The sequence below is a fragment of the Vespa velutina genome, chromosome 3 (genome assembly GCF_912470025.1).
Source record: "Vespa velutina chromosome 3, iVesVel2.1, whole genome shotgun sequence".
In the NCBI taxonomy this organism is placed as follows: domain Eukaryota; kingdom Metazoa; phylum Arthropoda; class Insecta; order Hymenoptera; family Vespidae; genus Vespa; species Vespa velutina.
In genome coordinates this window covers 11,327,299-11,353,278 of record NC_062190.1, presented here as the reverse complement: position 1 = coordinate 11,353,278, position 25,980 = coordinate 11,327,299, and the positions used below count along the sequence as shown (strand labels likewise).

The 25,980-nt window shown below is 29.2% G+C and overlaps 2 protein-coding genes across 11 annotated transcripts in view; one reads left to right on the top strand and one right to left on the bottom strand.

The window, feature by feature from the left end:
* LOC124948014 (period circadian protein) overlaps positions 1-22,052 on the top strand; it is a 22,328-nt gene extending 276 nt beyond the window's left edge. The window contains exons 2-18 of one of the 9 annotated variants that reach the window (XM_047491027.1): positions 960-1,112; positions 5,520-5,603; positions 8,372-8,556; positions 10,519-10,649; positions 11,921-12,119; positions 12,235-12,456; positions 12,653-12,837; positions 13,019-13,303; positions 13,591-13,737; positions 15,948-16,194; positions 16,290-16,684; positions 16,844-17,040; positions 17,133-17,317; positions 17,407-17,678; positions 17,758-17,976; positions 18,082-18,399; positions 19,048-22,052. In XM_047491027.1, coding sequence (XP_047346983.1) covers positions 1,030-1,112; positions 5,520-5,603; positions 8,372-8,556; positions 10,519-10,649; positions 11,921-12,119; positions 12,235-12,456; positions 12,653-12,837; positions 13,019-13,303; positions 13,591-13,737; positions 15,948-16,194; positions 16,290-16,684; positions 16,844-17,040; positions 17,133-17,317; positions 17,407-17,678; positions 17,758-17,976; positions 18,082-18,399; positions 19,048-19,137 — 3,444 coding nt within the window. In that variant the 5' untranslated portion in view covers positions 960-1,029 and the 3' untranslated portion in view covers positions 19,138-22,052. Of the gene's footprint in view, positions 1-254; positions 1,113-5,519; positions 5,604-7,197; positions 7,272-8,371; positions 8,557-10,518; positions 10,650-11,920; positions 12,120-12,234; positions 12,457-12,652; positions 12,838-13,018; positions 13,304-13,590; positions 13,738-15,947; positions 16,195-16,289; positions 16,685-16,843; positions 17,041-17,132; positions 17,318-17,406; positions 17,679-17,757; positions 17,977-18,081; positions 18,400-19,017 lie in introns of those variants that run through there. The other 8 variants (XM_047491028.1, XM_047491026.1, XM_047491030.1 and 5 more) reach the window with 8 other exon arrangements.
* On the bottom strand, positions 20,451-25,879 carry LOC124948016 (sodium-coupled monocarboxylate transporter 1-like). 2 transcript variants are annotated; one of them, XM_047491036.1, is made up of 14 exons: positions 24,861-25,879; positions 24,547-24,761; positions 24,420-24,471; positions 24,283-24,350; positions 24,055-24,209; positions 23,824-23,964; positions 23,636-23,744; positions 23,448-23,557; positions 23,194-23,380; positions 23,007-23,093; positions 22,843-22,931; positions 22,636-22,755; positions 22,370-22,562; positions 20,451-22,288 (listed from the first exon to the last, which is right to left on the bottom strand). In XM_047491036.1, the coding sequence occupies exons 1-14, from the start codon at positions 25,120-25,122 to the stop codon at positions 22,211-22,213; spliced, it is 1,866 nt and encodes a 621-aa protein (XP_047346992.1). In that variant the 5' UTR covers positions 25,123-25,879; the 3' UTR covers positions 20,451-22,210. The 2 variants fall into 2 exon arrangements, with proteins under 2 accessions (XP_047346992.1, XP_047346993.1); XM_047491037.1 differs by having other exon boundaries at positions 24,854-24,972.
* Positions 25,880-25,980: the final 101 nt, after the last annotated feature.

Sequence of the window (25,980 nt, the reverse complement as noted above, 5' to 3'; positions counted from 1 at the left end):
TATGTTTTTATTTATATTGTTTTATTACTCTTAATCTACTACAATTTATATGGCATGTTAATTCATAAGAAATATTTTTACAACATTTCTCATTAATATTATTAAAAAAAAAAAATCTACAATTATAATTTTTCATAGAAGATAAAAATGTTCACTTACGATATAAATGCATTCATAATTGTAATTTTAAAAAAAGAATGAAGAAGTTTTGAAATTGGCGCTGACGCGACTGATAGTTAATAATTTTGCCGTAGGAGTCGTTATCGCAGAGGATGAAATTCCCGCGATAGGCAGAATGATGGAGCGTGACTACTTGTAGAGTGATCGAGGGTCGGGGGGGGGGGGGGAGAAAGAGCGTTTATTTTAATGGCCTATGTTGGTTACGTGACAGTGAAATGGTCGCTTGGAGGGGATAGACTCCTACATAGAACGATATAGGTGACTTTTCGAGGAGTGGGAGTTACAGGCTCACGTGTTTTCAAACGTGCTACGAGATGAGGTCCAGTTCGTACTTGCGAAGATTGTGAACGACACGATTTCGGTCTCTACTAGCGTAACCATCGCGGGATCTCGTCTCGCGAGTGTTTTATATCAAATTCGTATTATAGATCGACGATTCTAAATGAAAAGCTTTTCAAGTTAATCGAATAATCTCACTTCTCGTTTACTTTATTCGTTTAATAAAAATATCACGAAGTGCTTTGATCTTCGAATAAAAAAAAAAAATTAAACATCCTCGCGCGAACTGTAATATTTTCGTACATTTTCTTTTTGCCGCTCTTACGTATAGGACAATCATATCATTTCTTTTCTTCTGTTTTTATTTTTTTTTCTTTTTTCTCTTTTTCCTTTCTATTTTCGATTTTTTTCGTATTCATTTTATATCTATCGTTCGAAGTGCGAATTATGAAACAAACGAGCATTCTTACCACATTAGTGGTGTGATTCAACGCTTACAGAGAACGAGAGAGAAAGAAAGAGAGACAGAGTCCTTCCTTAATAAGAATTTTACGATTCAAAGAAGACAAGATGGAAGAAACATCTGCCGAAAATGCAAAAGTTTCGGACTCTGGTTATTCAAACACCTGCAGCAACAGCCAGTCGCAGCGAAGGTATATCAATTTATTTTTTTATATCTTTATCTATATTTGTTATTTATATACAAATTTTCTTATTATATACAAGTTCAGTTTTTTCTTTTATTTTTTTTTTCTCTCTCTCTCCAATATGGTCAGCGAGAATGTATGTAATATAAAATGACAAATAGATTTATGAGATTTTAATTATTATGATTGATGTTTATACGAAGTAATGATTTATGTCTATCTATTATAGTAATTGAATATTTTATTTTTCTTTTTTTTTTCCTCGTAAAAAAAAAATAATTGTAAAGAGATAAAGTATCGTATATATCGTGCAAAATGACGAACCAATATTTAAATTCCTCAATATGTTGTGGTTGATGATGATGATGATGATGATGATGAACGTTGCCTTCATGTCCTTCATATTTACTAATCTGCTAACTTGTTAGTTCTGTAATTCATCGTAAACTTTACAAAATCATTATTTAACTAATAGATCGATCAATCAATCGATCCAATCGACTATTCTTTCTTTTTTTTACGATAAATTATTATATCCATATTGAAATGAGATATCAGTATAGTGATAAAAAATTTATATTTACATTTTTATTATGGAAGAAAAAAAAAAAACAAAAAAAATACTAAATCGTATTTTTTAATTATACTCTCAAATTATATTTTATTTTAATAGGTCTAGCAAATTGGTTTATAGATTTCTGTATCATAAATAAATTTTCTAATTATTGCATTGGAAATATCGTTTGATTGTATTAGATGATTAGATGATTAGATAATTGTGAATAAACGTGACTCCTGCATTCGAGAAATCACGTTGAAGAAATATTTATTATAATATCGTTATCAAGAATATGATGTAGTAATTAGAAATTAATTGTGTTCTAAGAATTTTGGCAATTTTTTTATTATTTAATTATGTATTATTTTATTTTTTATTTTTTATTCTTTTTTATAGTTATATATTTTTTCTTACAATTATTGTATAGTATATTATATAATATAATTATATGGCTACTTTCACACATATATGTATTATATATATATATATAAAATTAAATTATTTTTTATTTCGTATATATTCATGATATAGAGTTGATAGTTTACATATAAACAATTAGTACACATTAAAATAATCAGGACTTTGTAAATTCTGTAACTAATCTCAGTTATGTACGGTAAAGGATACTTGGCATTGACACGAATCCTTCGTACTATAGGTGAGAGGTAGATAGAGAATGTAATGATAGAGAGAGATAGAAACTCGTACACTACGGTTAAGGCTAACCAGTCTTTCTCTCTCTCTCTCTCTCCCTCTCTCTCTCTCTCTCTCTCTCTCTCTCTCTCTCTCTCTATATATATATATATATATATATATATATATATATATATCTCTATCTCTATCTCTATCTCTATCTTTATCTCTCTCTTTCTCTTTCTCTCTCTCTCTCTCTCTCTCTCTCTCTCCCTCTCTCTCTCTCTCTCTCCCTCTCTCTCTCTCTCTCTCTATCTCTAACTATTCCTCGACGTAACACTTCGATTGAATTTCCATGTTGCATTTAGCTCACCTATGCAGATATTGCAAAATGCAATGAAAACGGGTCAATTTAAACGTGACCCACGTGTAAGGACGTAATTGATATTATCGAAAGTAGATTTGGAAAGTTGATTTAGGAAAGTGTCTTTAATGTAACACGCACAAAAAAATATCGACAAAACGATTATCATTCAATAATAATAATAATGATAATAATAATAATAATAATAATAATAATAATAATAATAATAATAATAATAATAATAATAATAATAATAATAATAATAATAATAATAATAATAATAATAATAATAATAATAATAACAATAGTAATAATAGTAATAATAATAATAATAATAATAATAATAATAATAATAATAATAATAATAATTTTCCATCGTAGAATTTTATTTATAATGTTTCATAAGTCCTTTTTTGTGCTGGATTTATCTTCACAAATGCCTTAAAAAATTGAACACTTGGGCATCCGAGAAAACATATCCATGATAATAATAATGATAATAATAACGATAATAATAACTGATCCATACTCATTGAAACACAAAAAAAAACAATCATACTATAAATGCATAATATTGTGAGGAGGTTCCTTGACCCATTCACATAATATAGATTAACATAATAACCCTATTTGGGATACGTTTATAGAACTAATTGTGAGTGAAATCCAGGGTCAGATCTAAGTACATAACATAATGTAATATTAATAATTGTCCAACAATAAATATTTGTCGAACCAGTTAGATTGTTTTCTTTATATATTTGTGTATATATATATATATATATTTATATAAATTGTTGTATAGAATTTATAATAGTGATAGGTTTATTTTTAACGGTCAATTATAGTCACAGATCGGGGATAATTCAATGGATACAATTGCTTTATATGCGTACGACATTCTCGGTTAACATTATGGGTAAAATTCAAGCTGTTGCAAATTAAAGAAGATAAAAGGATTATGGAGTTAAATTTAACTGTCTAATAATAATAATAATAATAATAATGATAAATGCAAATTTCTAACAAAGGAATTTTTTACATCGAAAAATTTCGTTCCTTACGATCTAATCGATTTTCCTGATTGAAATTTTTTGCAACAAAATTTCTATGAGATTATAGAATTATTAGAGTTTTATTTGTTTATTTATTTTTTTTTTTTGTTTTGATACAAATGTACCATCTACACTTTTCAAATTATGATCGAGACTCCTCGCTTGAAATATATAATTTAAAAGTAATATGAACGAGGATTACGTCAAATCAAAAATATTCCTTTACATTTCTTTTTTATTGAAAATGTATTCAATTATACGAATATTCATATCAGATACGTATAATGAGTTGTATGCGAAGGGAACAGGTTTGTTCTTTTCATGTTCATTGATAAACATTTAAATTATCTTTATATTTTAATATACAACGTGTGGGAATCTTTATTCTATGCTGATGAAATGCATTCATTGTTTGTAAATTTTTAATCGAAGAATTATTCAGAATAATATTTTTCTTCGAACATATCCATGGAATATTCCCGATATATATATATATCTACAAAAATAATTATATACAAAATATAATTATTTTGTTAATTCTTTTTCTTCCTTTATTATTTTTTTATTTTATTTTATCTTTTCTTTTTTTTTTTTTTTTTCAAAACATCCTTGATCGTTCAAACGTTCGACATATTAAATTGAAAGTATCAAATCGATCGACGAATTATCGGTCCTCCTTTTATCTAACAGTGTAGGAGTCACGGGGCTACGAACGTGAAACCGTCCTTATGCAATAATTTTTCTGGCTCCGTGAGGTGCAACAAATGCAGGAGACTCGTGTCGGAGCTTATTGATAGAGAAAATGAGGACAGTGAAAGGCTAGAAAGAACTCGTCGTAAGGGCTGGACCACGATCACGTTTGCCAAACATGTGATCGAAGACATTTTTCTAAATATCAAACTGGTTTACGGAGATTTTGTGTCAGCAAGTAACATGATTTTTTCGAACCTGGTTCAATCGGCCAATAGGACGAGGCCGTTTCACCACAGCTTTAGAATATTTCCTTTCCCCCGTCTTAGCACTTAGTATTCCCATGAAGCCGATCTAGGACGAGGAAGTGATTAACGAATATTTCTTAATCCTTCGAACAAGTTTGAAGAATTTATTTTGTTATTTTGTAATATTTCTTATGTAGAGTCGTGGCCTCATTTATCTGTTTGATAATTGCACGATATGATTATTTCTCGTATATAAATTCTTGTTTCATTTCACATTTATATACGAGGGGACATTTGAAAAGTTCATGGCTTTTTTTCCCCTTTCTTTTTCTTTTTATTTAAATGTATAAGTTTCATTTTTAAAGTGAAAATTAAAAATAGAAAAAAGCAGTCAATTTTTTCCGATGGTCCTAGTATAAAAATAATTTCAAATTTTTATATTCAAGGGTATATCAAATATAGATTGTCAAATTTTACATCAGCACGGACAAAAATAGCTCTTCGAATCTTTTGTATAACAAAAATATGTTAAATTTAGCCTTATGTGTATCAATATTTGTAGTTTCAAATAATTTTTTTTGGTTTTTTTTATGTGGTATTATTATTATTATTATTATTATTATTATTATTTTTTTTTTTTTTTTTTTTTTTAATGTAAGATAAAATAAATATCTTAAGACGAGTCAAAAAAAAGTCGCGAATTTTTCAAATTGTCCTCATAGTTGCTATTCAAAATTATTGAAAAATTAATTTTTTAATTTTTATTTAGAGCTATCATTTTGTAGGTGGTATTTCTTATAAATATATTGTTGACGTGAATGAATGACAAAAAAATAATGTTATTTTGTTTATTTTTCTTTTCAGTAGTGGCAGTTCAATATCCAGGAACAGCAATCGTTCGGAAAGTAGTGGCTATTGCGGTAGACGTCCTTCGACCTTTGGCTCGAGGTATCTATCCTTTTGAAATCGATTTTATACATTCGTCGACCGTGTATTCAAGCATTCAAATGTGTCGCTCAAAGACTTCTATAAATACTAAGAAACCTTGTAACATCGTCTTCTCACAATGTAAGAGGACGTTCAAGATCGACGAATGTTCCTTTAAAGTCATTTCTACATATGTAGGAAGAGAAAATTCAAACAAAGATGTTTTATGCATAATCCTTTAATTTAATGATAAATGTGATTTATTCTTTTCAAATTAATAGGTATTACGTGCAAACGTGATGATTTTAATACACGGACAAATTTTTCGTGTTTTAAACAAAAAAAAAAAAAAATAAATAAAAAAAAAAATAAAAAAAAAATAAAAAAGAATTATATACATATATAAAATACGAAACTCTTATATTTAGTAAACATTTAATCTTTGAATATAAACAAACAATTAATTTTATAAACAAGGAAAAAAACAGCTGAAAAAAGACATACGAGTGAACGTGACACATATGAAAATGACACATATCGCATTATATATAGAAAATTACAAAATAAATTAATTGAGATAAATTAATAAATAGACGTAGATGGATCGACGAAAAAAATAATAATCTATACTGTAACTCTTAATTTCACTCGATGAAAATGACTCGTCTTCGACGTACGATATACGTGCATACAAAATGATAAGAAAAATCATTGCAATGAACTGTTCGCATACCAAGAAAGAATATTTTATTTGCTTTAACTAGGAAGAAGCTACAGCGTCGTAAACATTAGCTTACACGTGTCGTGCCACGTGCCTTTCGTATAGTCGCCAACGCAGTCCAGAGATATACTCGTTCATTGTTGCATAATAGAGATAAATGGTAAACTAAAATAAGAAATGAATCGTTTGGCTTTTTAATGATTTTATATATATATATATATATATTTATTTTATATATATATATATATATATATATAATTTATATATATATATATATATATATAAAATTTTCGACTTTTATTATTATATATTTTAAAATTCGATTTTTTGCTTAAACGATCATTTGACACCTTCTTATTTTTCTTTCCTTCTTTCTTTTTTTTCTTTAGAATCAAATCTATGATCTATAAGAATCATCCATTTTATCTTCTACGTGATAAAGTAACTTTAATCTTTAAGTTTTTACGTTAATCTAATTTTAGATACAATTATGTTCATACACACGTATGATGATTTAAAACTCGTTAAGAAGTAATCTTGAACAATCAACGTGTTTAATCATGACAAAGAAAAAAGAAAAAAAAGAGAAAGAAAAAAAAAAGAAAAGAAACAAGGAAATCTTCTTCTACGTTCTAATCATGTCTAAGAGACTTTTTCGACTTATCATTAAACGACAATTTAATTTCTTGTGTCTTTTATTTTTTTTTTCTTGCTTCAAAATCAAATATAACTTTATGATCCATAAAAATCATTCGTTTTATAAGTTATACAATGAATTATTCGAATCCTTGAATTTTTAATCCTTGGGTTAAGGATTAATATCGAAGAAGCGTATGAAAGAGAAAGAAGAAAAAGAAAAAATAAAAAAGAAATATCTTTATGTTTTTCTAATAGTGTGTAAGCACGTTAAGGGAAGCACGTTACACAATGTATATTCCGCATTGGGCAGAGTCTGAAGAAAGGTCCATGTAAGAAAGGAACACTTTCTCCAGTATTGCATAATATACTATTCGTGCTTAGCTATTACTGTTATGTCGAGCCTTTATATCACAATTTTTTTCTTTTTTTTTCTAATTCTAATCATCCTTTCCGGGAGAAAGCTATCGAACTATTACGAATAGTCAAGACTTGGTTATAAGTATTCTCACTCGTAGGTAGACAAATGTCATTTAGAAGATCATTCTGATAGTTTTATTTCTATCTCTAAAAGCTTTTCGATCTGAACATTATCAGGATTTTCATATGAAGGGTAAAAAAACTGAAAGATATACCATGGAAAGAACTCACGGGGAAAAAGAAGAAGAAAAAGAAGAAGAAGTAGAAGAAAAGAAGGAAGATTAAAAGCTATTAGTACTTTTTCTTTTTCTTTTACTTTTTTTTTTTTTTTTTTTTTTCTTTTTTATTACAGCCATCACGTTTGCTAGCACGCGCTCGATACATTCTATATATTTTCTCACAACAGCCAGTGAATATGTGTGTGTGTGTGTGTGTATGTGCGGGTATATATATATATGTACTTTTATATATATATATAGGATACATATGTGACTTATCGGTGCATAATAACGTTATTTCATTTTTTCTTTTTTTTGTTCTTTTTCTTTTCTTTTTGTTAAAACGATGAAAAAGGATACAAGAATAGCTTGCAATAATTATTGCTGAGAAAAAAAAAAAAAGAAAAACCACGAAATTGTATTGAAATATATTTTCCAACTTAATCAATTTCTCTTTGATTATCTTTCTATTTCACACATTTACTGTGTGAAGCACATCAATTATTATTAATTATTAGCAAATTTAACAAAATTTTTTATATGATAACAACCATCACGTGATTAATTAATACAAATAATGTGAATAAATTAATAATAATAAATTTATAAATATAATAAATTGTTATATACATATAAATATATATACACACATATACACACACACACAGATACATACGTGTATATATATATATATATATATATTTACACATTTATTCTTACGTTTTGTGTATAGACAAAATTAATTTTTAATATTATATCTACATATGTGTATGTATTATTTATATGAATCTTAGCAATGAGGCACTACCACAACCGATCAGCAAAAGAAAGGATAAAGAATACAAGAAGAAGAAATCAAAAACGTCTTTGGCCGTTAATGCCGAGGCAGAAATTACTCTGAGAAGTATCGGAACACCGCCGGATAATGCGTCCTATAATCTCGTCACCTCAACGAAGCCAATACTTGAAAAACAAACAGGTTGGTTACGATCGAATTATACTGGGAAGAGTGCACGTTACCACAATTTTCATTTTAAAATCCTTATTATAGTCGGAAAATATACTTATGGATAAAAAGAAATAATTAATAATAAATTTTACTTTCAATTTTTTATTATCTATCTTTTTGCTGGGGAATTATATAAAAAGAAAAAGTCTGACTATTTCGTTTGATCATATACACACTTGTTTCACTTAATTTTTATCGTCGTCAAACATTATTTTTAATTTTTTTCCAGCTTCGTATTGTTTATTATTAATTTGATGAATATTTTCCTAATTTTTGTTTTTTTACAATACCGTAAAAACGTGTGTGTGTGTGTATGTGTATTATATATATAAATATACAAAGTGAATTGAATTAAATTAATAAAACGAATGTTGGTTCTTTAGATTAATAGAATTCGTTGTAAATATTTTTATTTTTTGTTTCTTTTTTTTTTTCTTTCTTTCTTTCTTTTTGTTTGCTTATAATTTATCTGATTCCCAAGAAATATTATCTGGTTACGTGCACACTTCATCAGTTAATCAGACAGAATCTTAATTACATTCCAATCATAAGTCTTGGAACAATTTCCTTATAGGGTTGCCCTTAGTCCGTTTTGGATATATGATTCCTCGAGGTGTCATTTCGATCAAATATCAAACAATTATTTTTTTGTTAATTAATAAATTACTTTATCTATAGATTAAATCATTTTAAATATAAATTATGTTTTCAATGAAAATTAGATTGAGAAAGGGGGAGATAAAGAAAATGAGTTATTCTAAATAGAAGATAATATTAAATCCAAAAATATCATTGTGCATGATATCATCATCATCATCATCATCTTCATTATCATTATCTTCATTATCACTATCATCCTATTTCTTGGAAAACAATTTATATCCGTTTGGTCAAGTACCGTTATATACTTGCAGATGGAGCGGGATCTCTCCCTCACGAATGTTCCTTTTACATAACAGAATCACGCGGCCATCATTTACGTAATTATTTACATAAGTTTTAATAATAAAGCGTTTTACACAAATGATAGCCCGATGGACAGTTATCTTCAATGATCAACGATTCGGACCACATTTATTTGTTATACGAGGCCTAATTCTCTCTCTCTCTCTCTCTCTCTCTCTCTCTCTCTCTTTTTCTCTTTCTCTTTCTTGAAAGAGAATACGGTCAACATCAAAATAGATTCGTTGCACAATCTTGTTCCATTTCATGTCTTCATTATTATCCTTAGAAAGAAAGAAAGAAAGAAAGAGAGAGAGAGAGAGAGAGACCCAGATTTATTATTAAATACAATATTATTCATATAGTCATAACGAAAACATATATAACATTCCAGATTATTTATACTTCACATTGGATTATATATAATGTTAAGTGATATTGGTCAACGTACGAGGAGACATTACTATACCATAAAAATCAGATTAATGTAAAGACCCTTGAGGATGAGCTTGAATGAGTTTGATCACCCTAATTCGGTTTATTTCTTCGTTTATCAAGACACCTGATACAAATATTTTATCAGACATCTTGATAATTTATAAATATATATATATATATATATATATATATATATATATATATATATATATATATATACGAATAATTATATCGGACTAAGGGACCTAAAATGTGATTATTCTATTCTATCGATGACTCGCTCATTCTAACCCTTGTGGCATACAATACGCAGATATTTGAATTTTGAATCTCCAAAAATTCTCAATAATCAATTCTAAAAGTTGTTGGAAAATTATAAAATGTATAAAATAAATAGTATGCTACTTGGATGATGATGAGAATGAATTAATGTGTCCCACAATACATACGTACATACATACATACATACATACATATACTATATACATCATTCAGGATAAAGGTCTATACACAAAGTATATAACAATAGCTTTTGTTAACGTATACGAGAAGAAATAGCAACTGTAGAATTGGTGGATGCAACGGATCCAGGCGAACACAACGGCGATATTCTGACAGACAGTCCGGAAGCAGGACTTGCTTCTCGGACGAATCTTCTGGATGATACAAGTTCACAAGCAAATGTTAGTATCAAATTAGCAAGAAGACTCTATTAGTAACACTTTGGTAAAATGGGAGAAAAAATTTATAGACGATGGGAATTTTTTTTATTGAAAATAATATATACGATATTAGGCAGGTTTTAGGGCCCCCAAGCATGATCGAGGAACATATAATATAATTTTCTCTGTACATATATCTATATACATATCTATATATTTAACACGGATGTATGCTTTTATCACTTTGATGGTTTATCGGTGCCTTCTTCTGCGGTGGCTTTATTTCGTTATATACAGATATTACATGATGATAATGCTCCGTTTTAAAGTACGGAGGAAAATGGCTTCTGTACTATGGACCGTCACAAAATGTCATTTCAAATTTAACATATATCAAATATTTAACATAGAGAAAATATTTCCGATGGATCACGTATTTCTTGATGTTATAATTTCTTTGAAATAAATAATTCAGTAAGTTTCTTCGAAACAATAATTCATTCAAATGACACTTATATAGCGTTTTTATTCTTTAATTTTTTTTATCATGTTACAATGATACAATGTTTTTGAATTAATGCACAATCTTTAATATTTGCAAATATCGAAATTGAAGAAAATTGAACTTTTCTCTCTTGTATTATTCAAATATATACATACATACAACTGTATTTATATCGATTCGATAGAAAAATATATTGATATTACGAACTTAACGTAAAGCGTACAAATTAATTTCAAATCTCTACCATACACGAACCTTGGACACGTGTCCTATCACGAAGTGTAATTCTACGAGCGTTTACTACTCAGGGGAATGATGCATTTCTTCGTTTAAACATTTTTTTTTCTTTTTTCTTTTTTTTCTCTTTTTTTTTTTTTTTCTTTTTTATCTATTAATCTCTTCGACGTAGTTACAAATGATAAGCCTTTTTCTCTGTGCACGCCTTATTATACTAAATCCTTACATTATATTATAATTATTCTGAACGTAAATGCGCATTAACAATGAAAGTTTGTATCTATCAAAAATGCCACCTCAAAAAAATGTTGCATGAGTCCATCTTTTTTTGTTGTTAGTAGAGTCCTCCGATGAATCTTAATAACACTTAACAAACAGAAGAGTAACCATAAATTATGAAATGATTTCGTGAGGTGAAATCGATTGTCTTTTTAGGATCGATTTCACTGACGATATTCGAAAAAAAAAATTTATATATATATAAATATATATATTATATATATATGTACATCGTGAATCGTGTCTAACAAATGTTCTCGTACTCTCATAGGATGGATTTTGCGCGGTGATATCAATGCATGACGGCCTCGTGCTGTACACAACACCCTCGATATGCACAGCTTTAGGGTACCCTAAGGACACATGGATTGGTCGTTCCTTCATCGATTATGTACATCCTAAAGATAAGGCTACATTAGCTGATCAAATAACGAGCGGCATAACATCGCCTCAAGAGGATCGTCCAAAAGGTATAATTCACTTCTTTTTTTTTTTTTTCTTTTTCTTTTTTCATTCGATAGTATAAACATATTAATTATAAACAATAAAAAGATCAACTAGATAAAATATCAACTTTCATCTTAGGAATTAATGGAAGAAGAGCAAGTTTGTTTTGTGGATTACGTAAGAATGTCAAGATTGATAACAATACCTCGAACAAGGATCAGGAAAACGCAAGATCGAATCTTTACCTTCCATTTCATTTGACACTGACCTTCCGAGATTTTCGTGATCGAGCTGTCGAGCAACAACCAAGAGCAATGTTTCTAGTCGTTACTGCCCAACCTGTACACTCAGCGTACAAAGGTACTGTAATTTTGTAGATTACAAAAAATCGTTTTAAGACTATGGGAATAAGGGAAAAATAAGAACTTGATTTAAAGCAAAGTTAATAATTGTAATATTAAACGATTCATCAAAAGAAAGCCTTGTCTTTGCGAAGGATTGGCCTAGAGATGAAAGATAATGATCTCTACTTTTGTTATTTTATCATTATCCACAGCGCCAGAAGAAACAATAATATCTTCGATATTTACTACTCGACATACTGCTACTTGCCATTTATCTCATGTCGATCCTGATGTTGTCCAATACTTGGGCTATTTGCCTCAGGACATGGTTGAACGTTCACTGTTTGATTTTTATCATCCCGAGGATCTGCCCTTCATCAAAGACATCTATGAAACTGTGAGCATGAGCATACACAAATGAAAACTTAAGCTTCGTTATATTCGTTACATTGTTCGTAGATTAAAAAAAAAACATACACACACACAAATCAAACGAATAGACTACTGCGAACAAGCAAACAAGTCGAAGTCATTCCATGTCGATTGTTAGATTCATATTTTTAAAAATCGTTGAATAGGTGATCAAGTTGGAAGGATCCTCCTTCCGATCGAAACCCTACAGATTCGCTGCCCAAAATAAAAGCTACGTCGTCCTTGAAACCGAATGGTCGTCGTTTATCAATCCCTGGACGAAAAAACTAGAATTTGTCGTAGGTCAGCATAGAGTATTGAAGGGACCTATGGATCCTGATATTTTTCGAGTACCACCTAAAAACGAATTCGCGTCTCTGGCTAATATCAGCGAAGAGGTACTGAAAGAATCCAAGATCATACAGAACGAGATACGTACTCTTCTAGATGAGGTAGGTCTCTCTATTCATACCGATGTCAATCAAGATCTTCCTCCTCGTCTTATTATAAGAAGGATAATGTAATCCATACACAAATTTGAAAATTTCTTTCATTCATTTACGTAATAGAATATTTTTTAATGAAGTACATATAATGAAATACTTATAATAATTAGTAAAGGAAAGGTCACGCGCGACAGTGGTATCTCGAGTAAGGTGAAATTTTTAAAAAATAAGTATATCTCATGTTAAAATCTTTTCTCTGTTTATCTTTCATCCGTACGAACGTGTACGTACAGAGCATCCAAAGGACATCAGATATTACCGAGCACGATGTCTCGGAAAGGTGTAAGGACCTTGCGTCCTTCATGGAAAATTTACTACAAGAAGTGAGGACACCGACTCTTGGCAAGGATACTCTAGCCGCGGACGACAGAAGTTTTTCGGTGACTATTTAGCCTACGTTTTAGTATCGCCGACATTCTTACCCAATTTTGCTAGTAGTACGCTAAGCTGTGCTCTGGTGGTATGATACTCGACATATTTACTACTATATAGAACCACGGTTTTTTCTATAACAAATTCACGTGGACAAATAATTTTAAGTTTCGCACTTTTACATTGGTATCACACAAAAGTAAAGCACAATTGAAACGATATATTTTCGGTACATACATGCGTTCATACATACATATATATATATATATATATATATATATATATATATATATATATATATATATAGACACACTTTGGAGTTACATAAATAGAAGATAACAAAAAGATTTCTCAATCGTCAATTATTTATCAACCATATAATATGGGAAAAATTTTAAACTCGTATTAAACGTCATTTGATATTAATTGCGTAAAAGTAATGTACCGTAAATATGTCGAAGATACAATTAATATCAACAGAGAAAAAGAAGAAAGAAATTCTTTTACAAGCATCAGGATTAATGAATGACGTTCACTTATGAAACAAACTCGATATTTATAAGAAACAATTTCTTTTTTTTCTCTATACTGATTTCACGTTATTCGCATGATATTAAACGTAACGAAAGCGAAACGTAGCAAAAAACATACTGATATATCTTTTCAGTAAGCGATTAGAGAGTCTTCGATCGCAATATTATCACTGTTCGTACTAATTATATATATCCAACTTGAAAATTGAATTAATTATCAAAGTATATATTGGTCTTGATCGAAAGTTTCTTCCTGCTTCTGAATACGATATATCGTAGAATTTTCTTAAAAATATTGACAAAATAAAAAAAAAAAAAAATGGTGTAAGGTGAGTAAGGAAGCAGCAAAACGAATGAAACGATTGCAGTTGGTGTATTTTTTCTATTTGTTATTAAAAAAAAAAGCACTCAAACAAGAACAAGTGCTTCTTACAAGCTACTTCTTAATTAGAGGTAGGGTGTTTTTGCACGAGAACATTTGCTATAGTAACGTATAATGTGGTGTAGTGGTAAGCAAGAAAAAAAAATCACACAAAATCTTAATAAAAACCTACCAAGTTATTTTGTACATAGACACAGACAAGGTGGGCAAAGAAAATTATATAGGGCCGGTGAAGGATAGCGTCAATTTCAAAACCTTGTAGTCACGTTGTTGGTAAGTCTTTACCTTTTTTTTAACATTCAATATATTATATAATATAACAATTTATAACACATACAAAGCCTTTATAGACCGAGCTCGATCGAGATCATTGGCGTGTCGTAGAGCGATGTGATTTATTAAAAACAAGTTACCGACAATCATCGAAGAAAAACAAATGTAAATCTCACTATTCTATAGTGATCCATAGAATTGGTGTCACTTAATTTAGACGAAAGATGCCATTTTAAAAATTGATCGAAGATCCTTTGTAGATCTTTTCTCAAAAATTATTTGTATTCTTCTCACGTCAACCAATCCCGCACCTACTTCCTGAATTTAGAGATATAACGAGATCCATGTATTGGACCATTTTTAAGATAGATAATTTTCAATCGTATTGGAGCATGGAACAGTTACGTCAATAGTTATGTATTCGTCCCTGTGAATCGTAAATATTTCGATTTGATACAGCTGATCCTCCAATTTTTTTCTAAACAATTTTAACAGACGTTACCGATCGTTGAAACGAAGACTAGTATTTCTTCGGCGTACAAGTAAAATATGTAGATCATTATTTTTCCATTTCTCGATACATAATCGAGATCCTTTGTTCGATCATTTTATTTTGATTTAACAAACATAATGCATTTGTATGTATGTATAACTTGAGACAGTTAAACGTTAACGTTAAAGACTATGGGGTATATTTGCCCACTTACAAGGTTTTGAAACTAACGAGAGAGGGAGAGAATAGATATGACGTTTTGATTCTTAAATCTTTTTGGAGACCATTACGTAAATATCGGTGGTCGCACAAGAGAATAAAAAGTCCTAACAATATATACAGCCGGGACGCAGGGCCGGGTTTGCGGACGGATCGCATAGGAGCAGGTTCTAATGCGTATTACAGTACCACACGCGTACTTCTAACAAGACTGACCACTTTTGAATCGAGCATACTGCAGTACAAGCGCAATGCAAAAAATGACAATGATAATCTTAATGACAACTCTTTCTAAGTCTCTACAATATACTTGTGAAGGGATCACGCAATCCCTTGTTACAGGAGCACGACAGCGTAATGCTTGGTGAGATATCGCCTCATCACGAATACTACGACAGTAAATCATCTACGGAAACACCACCCAGTTACAATCAGCTTAACTACAATGAAAACATCGAGAGATTTTTCAAGAGTAAACCACCGGTTGCATTCATGTATGGTAGCGACGAGGAAATGATGAATTTGAGCAACGACGAGGGCGATAAAACTTGTCCTACCTCAACAGGTATTACATACGTATATGTAACTATGATTTGTACTACGATTTGTCGTAGATCTTCATCAGAGATAACGAATTGATAAATTTGCTTTTACTTTTAGTGAGAAAATGTATGTCACCGATAAATGGAAGCGGTGCTAGTGGTAGTGTAAGCGCTGAAAATCTTAGCAACGGTTCCAACAATTTACTTAACTCTGTTAGCAGAGGTAATACTTCAAATACCACGAATAGCAATACCACCACTACGACTGAGAGTTTCAAACAACCGACTCTAACCGAATCACTTTTAAATCGTCATAACGCGGATATGGAGAAGATGATGATGCAAAAGCATCGGGAATTACGATCAAGTATAAAGAATAACGATAAGTTAAAAGATATACGTATAAAAACGTCGATCGAAAAGATGTCCGTGGATCAAAATAATTATTACGTCGGTCAATGTCACGGTGTCAAGAGAAGTGGCAGTCATAGCTGGGAAGGTGATAGCTTCAAGGTCAGAATCATTTCTACGATATCTTATTTTTTTTTTTTTCTGTTCGTTCATTACTATCGACGCGTATTTTATAATTTTGCTTTCATTTATTTTTCTTTTTTCTTTTTTGTTTTTCTTTTTTTTTTTTTTTTTTTTTATTTTTTTTTCAAAATATGTTAGGTTTCGAAACACGATGAAGTTTCCAGGACGAGCACTGCCGGTCCATTGCCAACGAATGTTACTACTACTGTTACGAGTATGAGCGTTGATCAAACATCCACGATGTTTCAAACCAATGGGAATATCAATTTGTGGCCTCCTTTATCTGTAACTGTACCATCAGCAACTCCTATTCTACCATGTACTTCGCCTCAAAAGTAATTTTCTTACTAGTATATTTTTATTCTGACACATTTATGTAAGATCTACTTTATACGTATATCCAATTTTTTTTTTAATTTCATCATAGTGCCAATTGTCAGGCTATACCAAGAATTCCAATGATTCCAATGATTCCACAAATGGTACCTGTATATTACATGCCTGTACCACAACCGATGGATACTCCTATATCAACAGCAAAATATTCTCAACCACCGACAAACGTTGCCCCTCCATCGTCATCTTTGCCAATGTCGCAAAAAAGTCCGTATAGTATGTATCAATATGTAATCATTAATTAATAATTTATGTTTCAATACATAGAAATATATGCATTTACATTCCTTTCGTTACTATCTAAGGAAAATCGGGAACTTATAAGAGGAATGTAGTGTTTGTTCCAGTACCGTATGTCGCGACAGCAATGCCCAACGTCATGTATCCTCCGGTGATCGGTACTTCTGCTCCTGGGACGATGATGTATCGACCTTTTTTAATACCCGAACAAGCTCCTATGCCACAAGAAAATAAACCCACGAATAAATGTATGGATAGAAAACGACCAGCTAGTCAAGCAACAAGCATCAAGGCTGAACCAGGCAGCATTATGGCTATGTCCGAATCATCGAAAAAAGTATGCCTTTCTATTCTTCTAACATATTTATTCTATTTATTTGTTTAATGAATTTATTTTTTATTCATTCGTATTGTAGGTGTTATCACCAGGTGAGCTCTTTTCTTCTTGCATCAGTAACGACGGTGGTTGCTCCAGTGTTGTGGACTTACCAACACCAATAAATAACAAACAACATAGGAAAATTGATTACAATGGTGACGAGTCTAGTTCTTCGAGTTTTTATAGTAGTCTCCTATCTAAAAGTAGTGAGAGTAGTTGTAATCCTGATCAAAAGACAGCTGAACAAGTTGCAAAGGTATATGATTATATATATATATATATATCTGTTAATAGCTAAAATTTAATAATAAGTAAAAATCTATTAACAATAAAAATTGTATCCTTATATGTGTATATGTAGAACTCAAAACAACCAGCAAGAGCAAAACATGCAATACACAGGAAAGATCCACCTTGGTTAGAAGGAGTCCAGTTAACACCAGAATTGATATATGAGTATCAAATTCATCCAAAGACTTTAAACGAAGTACTCAAAGCCGACATGGACACTTTGAAGAAAATTAACCAGCCGTTATTAGTGAACGAACAGTTAGGCCAACTTTATTTTGATTTGGAACTCGAAGGATTTGGAACAAAATTAATACTCGAGGATGGAATAACTTCTAGCGAAAGTGATAGTGGAAGCAGTAGTAGCAGTTGGATGGGTCTTACATCTCAGGTTAGAAATAATTTTATTACTATTCCAAGGTGGTTTCCCATGGAATCAATATAAAAACCTTCTATCGGTATCATATTATTTATTTATTTCTGTAAATGAACCTGCATTGTATTTTATTCATTATTCAAATCCAACTTTTAGTTTTCATATTTAAATTTGTCCTAATTTATTTTTGTTGATTTATATCCATGTATATATGAATATTGAATAGCATAGATCCAATTAATGTATACTCACTATAAAGCAATCGTATGTTAAAAAAAAAAAAAAAAACAAAAAAGGAAAAGAAAAGAAAAAATTGGCGAAGAGAGGATACTTCTCTCATCTAACACAGCATGATCAAAAAAGAATTTTCCCTTTCTTACAAAAATTTTTATTGTACATACGAATGTCTTATGATGAGCATAAAATCTTGATACATAGCCCCTTGATACTCATTTCTTATCTTTATATACAAGATAAAATATATTTTAAATGTTTAAATTAGCCCATCCATTTTTTTTTGCATCTATAATAGGAAAGGAATGACTGAAATTTTTACATTTAATGATAGAGAGATAACATTGTATTGCGTATCATCAGTTCCAATTATTTACATTTTTTAATGACGATGGTCAGAAGCCAAAGTCGTTATAAATATAATTGCAGCATAAACAAAGAAGAAAAATGGTGAAGTATGCTAGACTGATGATGATTCATGAGGAAAACGCACCTTTGCCGCCACCGTTACCTTCTTAGACAGTATCCTGCCAGCAAACATAGCAATATCAATTTTTTGTGCATTTCAAATTCCGAAAAAATTGATCCTGTAATGAAATTCACTGAAATATTTTTCAATCACAATGATACCTCCAAACGCAAATGTTTTCATACGGGCACCATACAATTTTTCAGCACAAAACAAAAAAGAAAAGAAATGGAAGTGGTGAGCATTTTCATAGAAATACTTTCATATTATTTACGTTTATTTTTCCTTTTTTTTCTTTTTTTTTTTTACTATTTTTAGATTTCAATGTACATAACTTATAATTACTTAAACGTTCAACTCCAAAGCTATATATATTTTTTTAATTACATCAGGGGAATGTATCCTCGAACGCATTTGACGTTCCGAGTGCCTCGAATATATATATATATATATATAAAAATATATATATATATATATATATATATATATTTTTTTTTTAGAAGAAAAGTTATAATTATTTTAATTATTTTATTTAATTAATTATTATATTATAGATAGAAAAAATAGTTAATGAGATTAGTCATATAAGTTAATGATATGTTTAATTGTACTTAGAAAATGCTTAACAATTAATTAAAACACATTGAGTATCTTAAATGTACATGTTACAACTAAAATTGTTATCTATATGATTTTTAATATTATATTTTCATTAAAAAAAAAAAAAAGAAGATATTTTTTTCTGATTATTAATATTTAATATACAAAATCTATTGTTTTTATATTGTATTAATTTTTATATTGTATTAATAGAGAAAAAAGAGAATTAATATCTGCATTATTTATAACTCTAATCATACGTGAAGAACTTTTGCTGTTTTTCTACAAGCAAATATTTCCATGATGGTGTTTTACAAACACTTTCATAGATAAAATTACGTAATATAAAATTAAAAACATATAAGTAATATTTTTATTGTTAAAAATAAAAAAAAAAAAAGAGTAAAACAAATATTAAAAGTACTATTTTCATATATGTTACGAGCGTATATATCTGATATGATTATATTTGTAAATTATTATATAGGTATTCTTTTTCTTTAATGATAAAAAGAATAATATGAAAAAGTAAATATTTTATATACCATTTAGTTATAGATATACAATTGCATGATGATCATTTTATTATTAGCTTGGTGTATTTGAAAAGTGCAGAAAATATTTGATTACCAGCTGTTTGAGTGTTCCTCTACGTAATATATCAATTTTCTCTTAAAATCAATCAATCCAGCAAATGTATCGCTTCGTATATATATATATATATATATATATATATATATATATATATATATATATATATATATATATCAGACTCTCCTGATCTAGTCTAAAATTGAAATAAAACATTCTTAAAGATCTATTTGAAGATCTTAAGAATGTATATTTTATTAGTAATGAAAAAATGAGAGTTAATCATGACGCTGGGTTCTTCACATATCTTTTTATACACTTTTATAAGAATATTGTTATACTAGATTATTTTTATTATAGAATATATATAACTTTCATTATACAAAATATTCGAATGTGATAAGATTTTCAAGTGTAGAATCCAGGACATGATTTTTTTCATATTTTAATAATAATAATAATAATAATAATAATAATAATAATAATAATAATCATCATCATCATCATCATAATAATAAAAAAGAAAAAAGAATTGTTCGTTATAGAGTTGGCACAAAACAGAGTGGTGTGTTTTTTTCAATACATCAATTCCTTAGCTTTTTAAAAACGCGCACTGCTGCAGATATATTTTTTATCTACATCATTTTTGATAAATACAATTGATTTTTGTATGGCTTGTAAAAGTACAAAGAAAAACAACTATACAAAAAATTCCATAATATGTATCAATATTTTCTCTTTATATTTAAACTACAAGTAAATTTATCATATACAAATTTAAGCGAGATAACGATTTCATACAAATTATTTATTTATTATTTAAATATATAAATGTAACAAAAATGTCGATAAACATTGTGTGAAAAGAAGTTATATTAGAAAAACTTTATTCATTCAAAAGTCAGATAAAAAAGTTTAGAAAGATGTAAGTGTATATAATAATATAAATGATATAGAGATTTTTATTAAGAAGACCTGTAATTGTGCAGTCTGATTTCTTCTATAAGTACAGACAAATATATATTACAGTATTCGATTATCTTCTTCTTGTACAATTTTTATCCTTATACATATACAATATAAAATCGTAGTTTATATTTAGATATAATTTTTGACATAAACTTTTACATTTCGGTATATCTATCCTCAATAAATACAATCTACACGAAGGATATAAAACTTTGAAGTAAATAAACCAATAAGTATTGAAGTTTTTGCTGTATAAATATAAATTTGTAAATATATAAATTACATGTATATATATATATATGTATATGTATATATATATATATATACATGCCTACATATATATGTACGATTGTATTCAGAATTATGTCCGCCTTCAAAGTGTCTTCACTTTTCATTAAGAACGAAGAATACATTTTTTTTTCTTTTGATATTATTCTTTGTATAATCCTTTTTATTGTAATAATAAACAAGTGTATTCTTTTTTCTTTTTGACAATTCATAAATAGATCTTTTTCTATTCTAACAAAAATATCTATCACAATCATTAAAATTCTATAGCTATATCGGAAAAGTGAAGAAGTGAAAAGAAAAGAATATTGAATAGAATATTTTTTAAGCCTTAATAAATAATATTATTTGTAATATTATTTTTAAGCCTTAATAAATCTGCGTGTGATACACAAAAATAATTATATAATATAGAATAATTAATGAATTCTATCATGAAGACATCACATGTTACGTTTATATGATATTTTAAGCAAAATTTAAATGTATTTTAAAATATACAATTATAAATCCGTCATCCAGAGTTAACATTTTTTTCTAAAACAAACATTTCGTAATAAGATCGTACATACAATGAGATAGATGCATATAATATGATTTTGAATGAAAAATAATAAAAATTAAGATTTAAAGTGTCTCTTTTAAAGTATAAAAAAATTAAATAAGTAATCATTGTCATGTTGATGACATTGCTATTATTTTATCTTCTTCAACGTCCATTTGTTTGTCAACTTTGAAATCATTTCTCGCAATCTGAGAAAAAAAATATAAACATAATTATGTAAAGATCTTTACTTGCTTTCAAGAACTAAAAGAATCTTTATAATAGGTCACCTGTATTTGTTGTAAATTTTTTTTAGAAGATCTCAGGAATTTCCTCATAAATGGAGCTAACAGCATAGGATCTAATTTGTCAACATCTTCAGAAGAAATAATACTTACTATAAGACCAATACTTAGGGTGACCAAAGTACCTATTATGGTGTACCATAAGTAACTGATGCGATACAATGCCCATAGCTGTTCACTGTTACATACACCAAGATAAATCATTTATCGTTCGCTTATAATAAAATTTTTGTATAAATTAAATTACATACGGAAATGAATTCCCATTCTCTTCATTCAAGATAGTTTCAGAAGGTATAAATAACAAGAGATTTTCTATTTGAGGAAAGGAATACATACATCCTTCGGTGGTAACAGGTTTCTCTTCGAATCTATCTCAAATAAATTATCATCAAATTAGAAATTCTCTTTATTTTTTTTTTTTTTTCTAATTACATTTTATAGGAAAAATAACTCACTTCATTTTTCCACTAGCTATAGCTGTTTGAGCTGTTAAAGTGATCCAACCCATAAAACCACAACCAGCTAAACCACCAATAAGAGCACCCTAAGATCATTATAAATGGATGAAATAGGTAAAATATATTTCTAAAAAATATTGTAATAACAATATCAAAAATACCTTTGCATTTACCCAGGGCAATAGAACCCCCATAGTAAAAATACCAAGAGATGGACCATTGGTTATAGAATTTAGACTGACAGATAGCTTTATCACGAATTAGAAAAAGAAATTCTATCATCATATACATTTATTTATTACTCGAAATATTTACCAAGATATATTAAGTATATTTTTGATTCTTTACCTGCAAAACATGTAATCCAGCTTTTTCAACGACAAAAGCGAGAGCCACACAAATTGCTCCAACGATGATGACAGTGAGTTTCATGAAAATATCAGCAACTCTAGGAGTAAATCCTGTTTTACGAAATGGTTTAATAAAATCTTCTAATACGACCGCTGCCATAGAGTTCAAACCAGTTGATAAAGAACTATAAATTATTGGAATGCATTATCATTGTTAGAATATTTAATTCATTGTTAATTCATCTGTAATACCTGAGAGCAGCACTGAATACTCCAGCAACAAATAAGCCAGGTAATCCAGGATAATCTCCCAAAACGTTCATAACTAAAAGTGGTAAAAGCTGATCCTTTGTACCAGCCAGCTATAATTAATCGATCAATGAATTATTGAAAGAAATTGAATAGAATAATAAATGTAAAAATGACAAGAATTCCATTACTTTTGTTGTCAATGGATCACATTCATAATACCAAGCATATATTAACATGCCTGCATATCCACATGTTCCCACGATTAATGAAACTCCTATAATGAAATACCAAAGTGCCCTAAAATCAACAAGTAGCTATTTGTACTATTCTAAATTAGAGTGGAAAAATATGATTTCGTTAAAAATTTTGTGAGCACCTTCTAGCCAAGTGCAAAGTAGGTAACGCGAGATAAAGCTGTATTGTGTTTTGACTGACTGCCAAGCTCTGCAACCAGTGAACAAATCCTCCAATTACAAGTGACCAAATTGTGTGTCTTGTCGTAGGACTCCAATCGAATCTATTTTATTTGATAGAAGATAAATATATCTTTTTAATATATTTAGGTATATATTAAGCTCTATAAAATTTGAAATTTCGAAATACGAACGCTGGAAATTCGAGTCTATCAGAGTCCCGATTTCTTCTTAATACAACCGATAATCCACCAATATCCGAAGTGCCTTTGATCGTGATCAAAAGCATTGATCCGAACATTACGAGAACTTGAATGAAATCTGCCCAAACCACTGCTCTTAATCCACCCTATAAGCAACATAATCTAAACATAATCCATATGAGCAAGATTCTCAATGATAAAAAAAATTTTAATTCTTACCATACAAGTATAAAAAATACAAACAATGCATACAAAAGGTGTGATGATATGGACATTGATTCCGGTTACTAAAAATGATAAATAAATTAATCAAAAAAATATTTCATTCAAACATTTTAATTAATGATTATACGCACCTTGATTAAAAGCTAATGCTGGTACATAGATGACGATGGGTAGATAAACTATCTATATGATATCAAGAATTAATCAATTATCAATTATCATTTACTTATATTACTACAAAATATGCATATTACTTACCATACTGATGGAAAAGAGGAAGGATCCTAATAATCGGATTTTTTTATCAAAACGCCTTTCAAGGTACTCATACGTGCTAGTGATTTTCAAATCATGAAAAACAGGTAAAAATACTTTCGACATGATGAAGCCCGTAATGATCAATCCAAATGAAATAAAAAGATATGTAGTCCCATAAACATAAACCTCGGTTGGTATACCCAATAAAGAGATACCTAAGAAACAACATGTATACAGATTGTGTACACAATAATTAACACATTGATATAAAATGGATGAGAATCAAGATAAAAAAATGTTTGCTAACATTCTACCTGATATAAAACTGGCTATCAGACTCAAACTGATCGGAAATGTCTTCATGTTTCTACCACCAACCAAATATTCATCCTCGCCTGAGATCTTTTTTACGAAACCAAAATAAATACCAACAAAAGCAGAAACTAAAAGCATCAAGACGAAAACGATATAGTCCGGGATAGCAAAGTTTTGCATGGACTTGTTAATTTCTTGGACCGTCGGCATTTCCGGAACCCAATTCGTCAAAAGATCATCCGAGTTGTCTTCCGAGGTCATCTTCTTACAGAACGGTATTTCGACGATTTGATAACGCCTTTTTGGCGTTCCTGTACGTTCGAACAAATTTCTTTTCTTTTTTTTTTTCTCTTCACAGAGAGATAATCTTTTAATATGTAGTTACTTATCTCTTTAACTTTGACCAAAACTGTAATGTACTGTATTGTTTCTCTTTAACAATACCTTTTCCATAAATATTATTTCTTATTAAAAAACGATACTCATATTTTTGATGATAACATTCTTGATTTTTGAATATTAATAAGGAAATAATGTTTGACCAAATAATAACAAAATCAATCAAATTCTCTTAATATTGTCAAAACACTAAGCTCTTGAAATAATGGAAGAAACCTAATCCATCCTTTGGCAAAGACATACTACCATGTATCACGAGTCCGGAATAATCCAAAAGCGCTTGTGTGACTTACATACATTGGCGTTTTACATACAGGCGTTATTACATACATTGCGATTGTGCCATTGCGACAATTTTCTCGTTAAGCGAACAATGAGAATTAAGTACATACGTTTAAACGACAGGGGGTATATATTCGTGAGTATCGCAAGTGGATAATACGACCTAAATTTAGAAGTAGCAGTACGGATATGTATTTGGTCAGATTGGGGACCACGATTCGAGTCTAGTCTTCCTGTTACGAGTTTTCAACATCAAAGATTAGTGATGTTGAAAAAGAAAGTTAACGTGATACTTACAAGTGTTCATCCGACGATTAGCAAAACATAATTATTGAAAGTAAATATATTCATAAAAAGTAACTTATTCGACAAATTTTTATAATCATTGATTACTTCACAAAAAGTATTTAAAATTTTTTATGATGTAACGAAATAGAC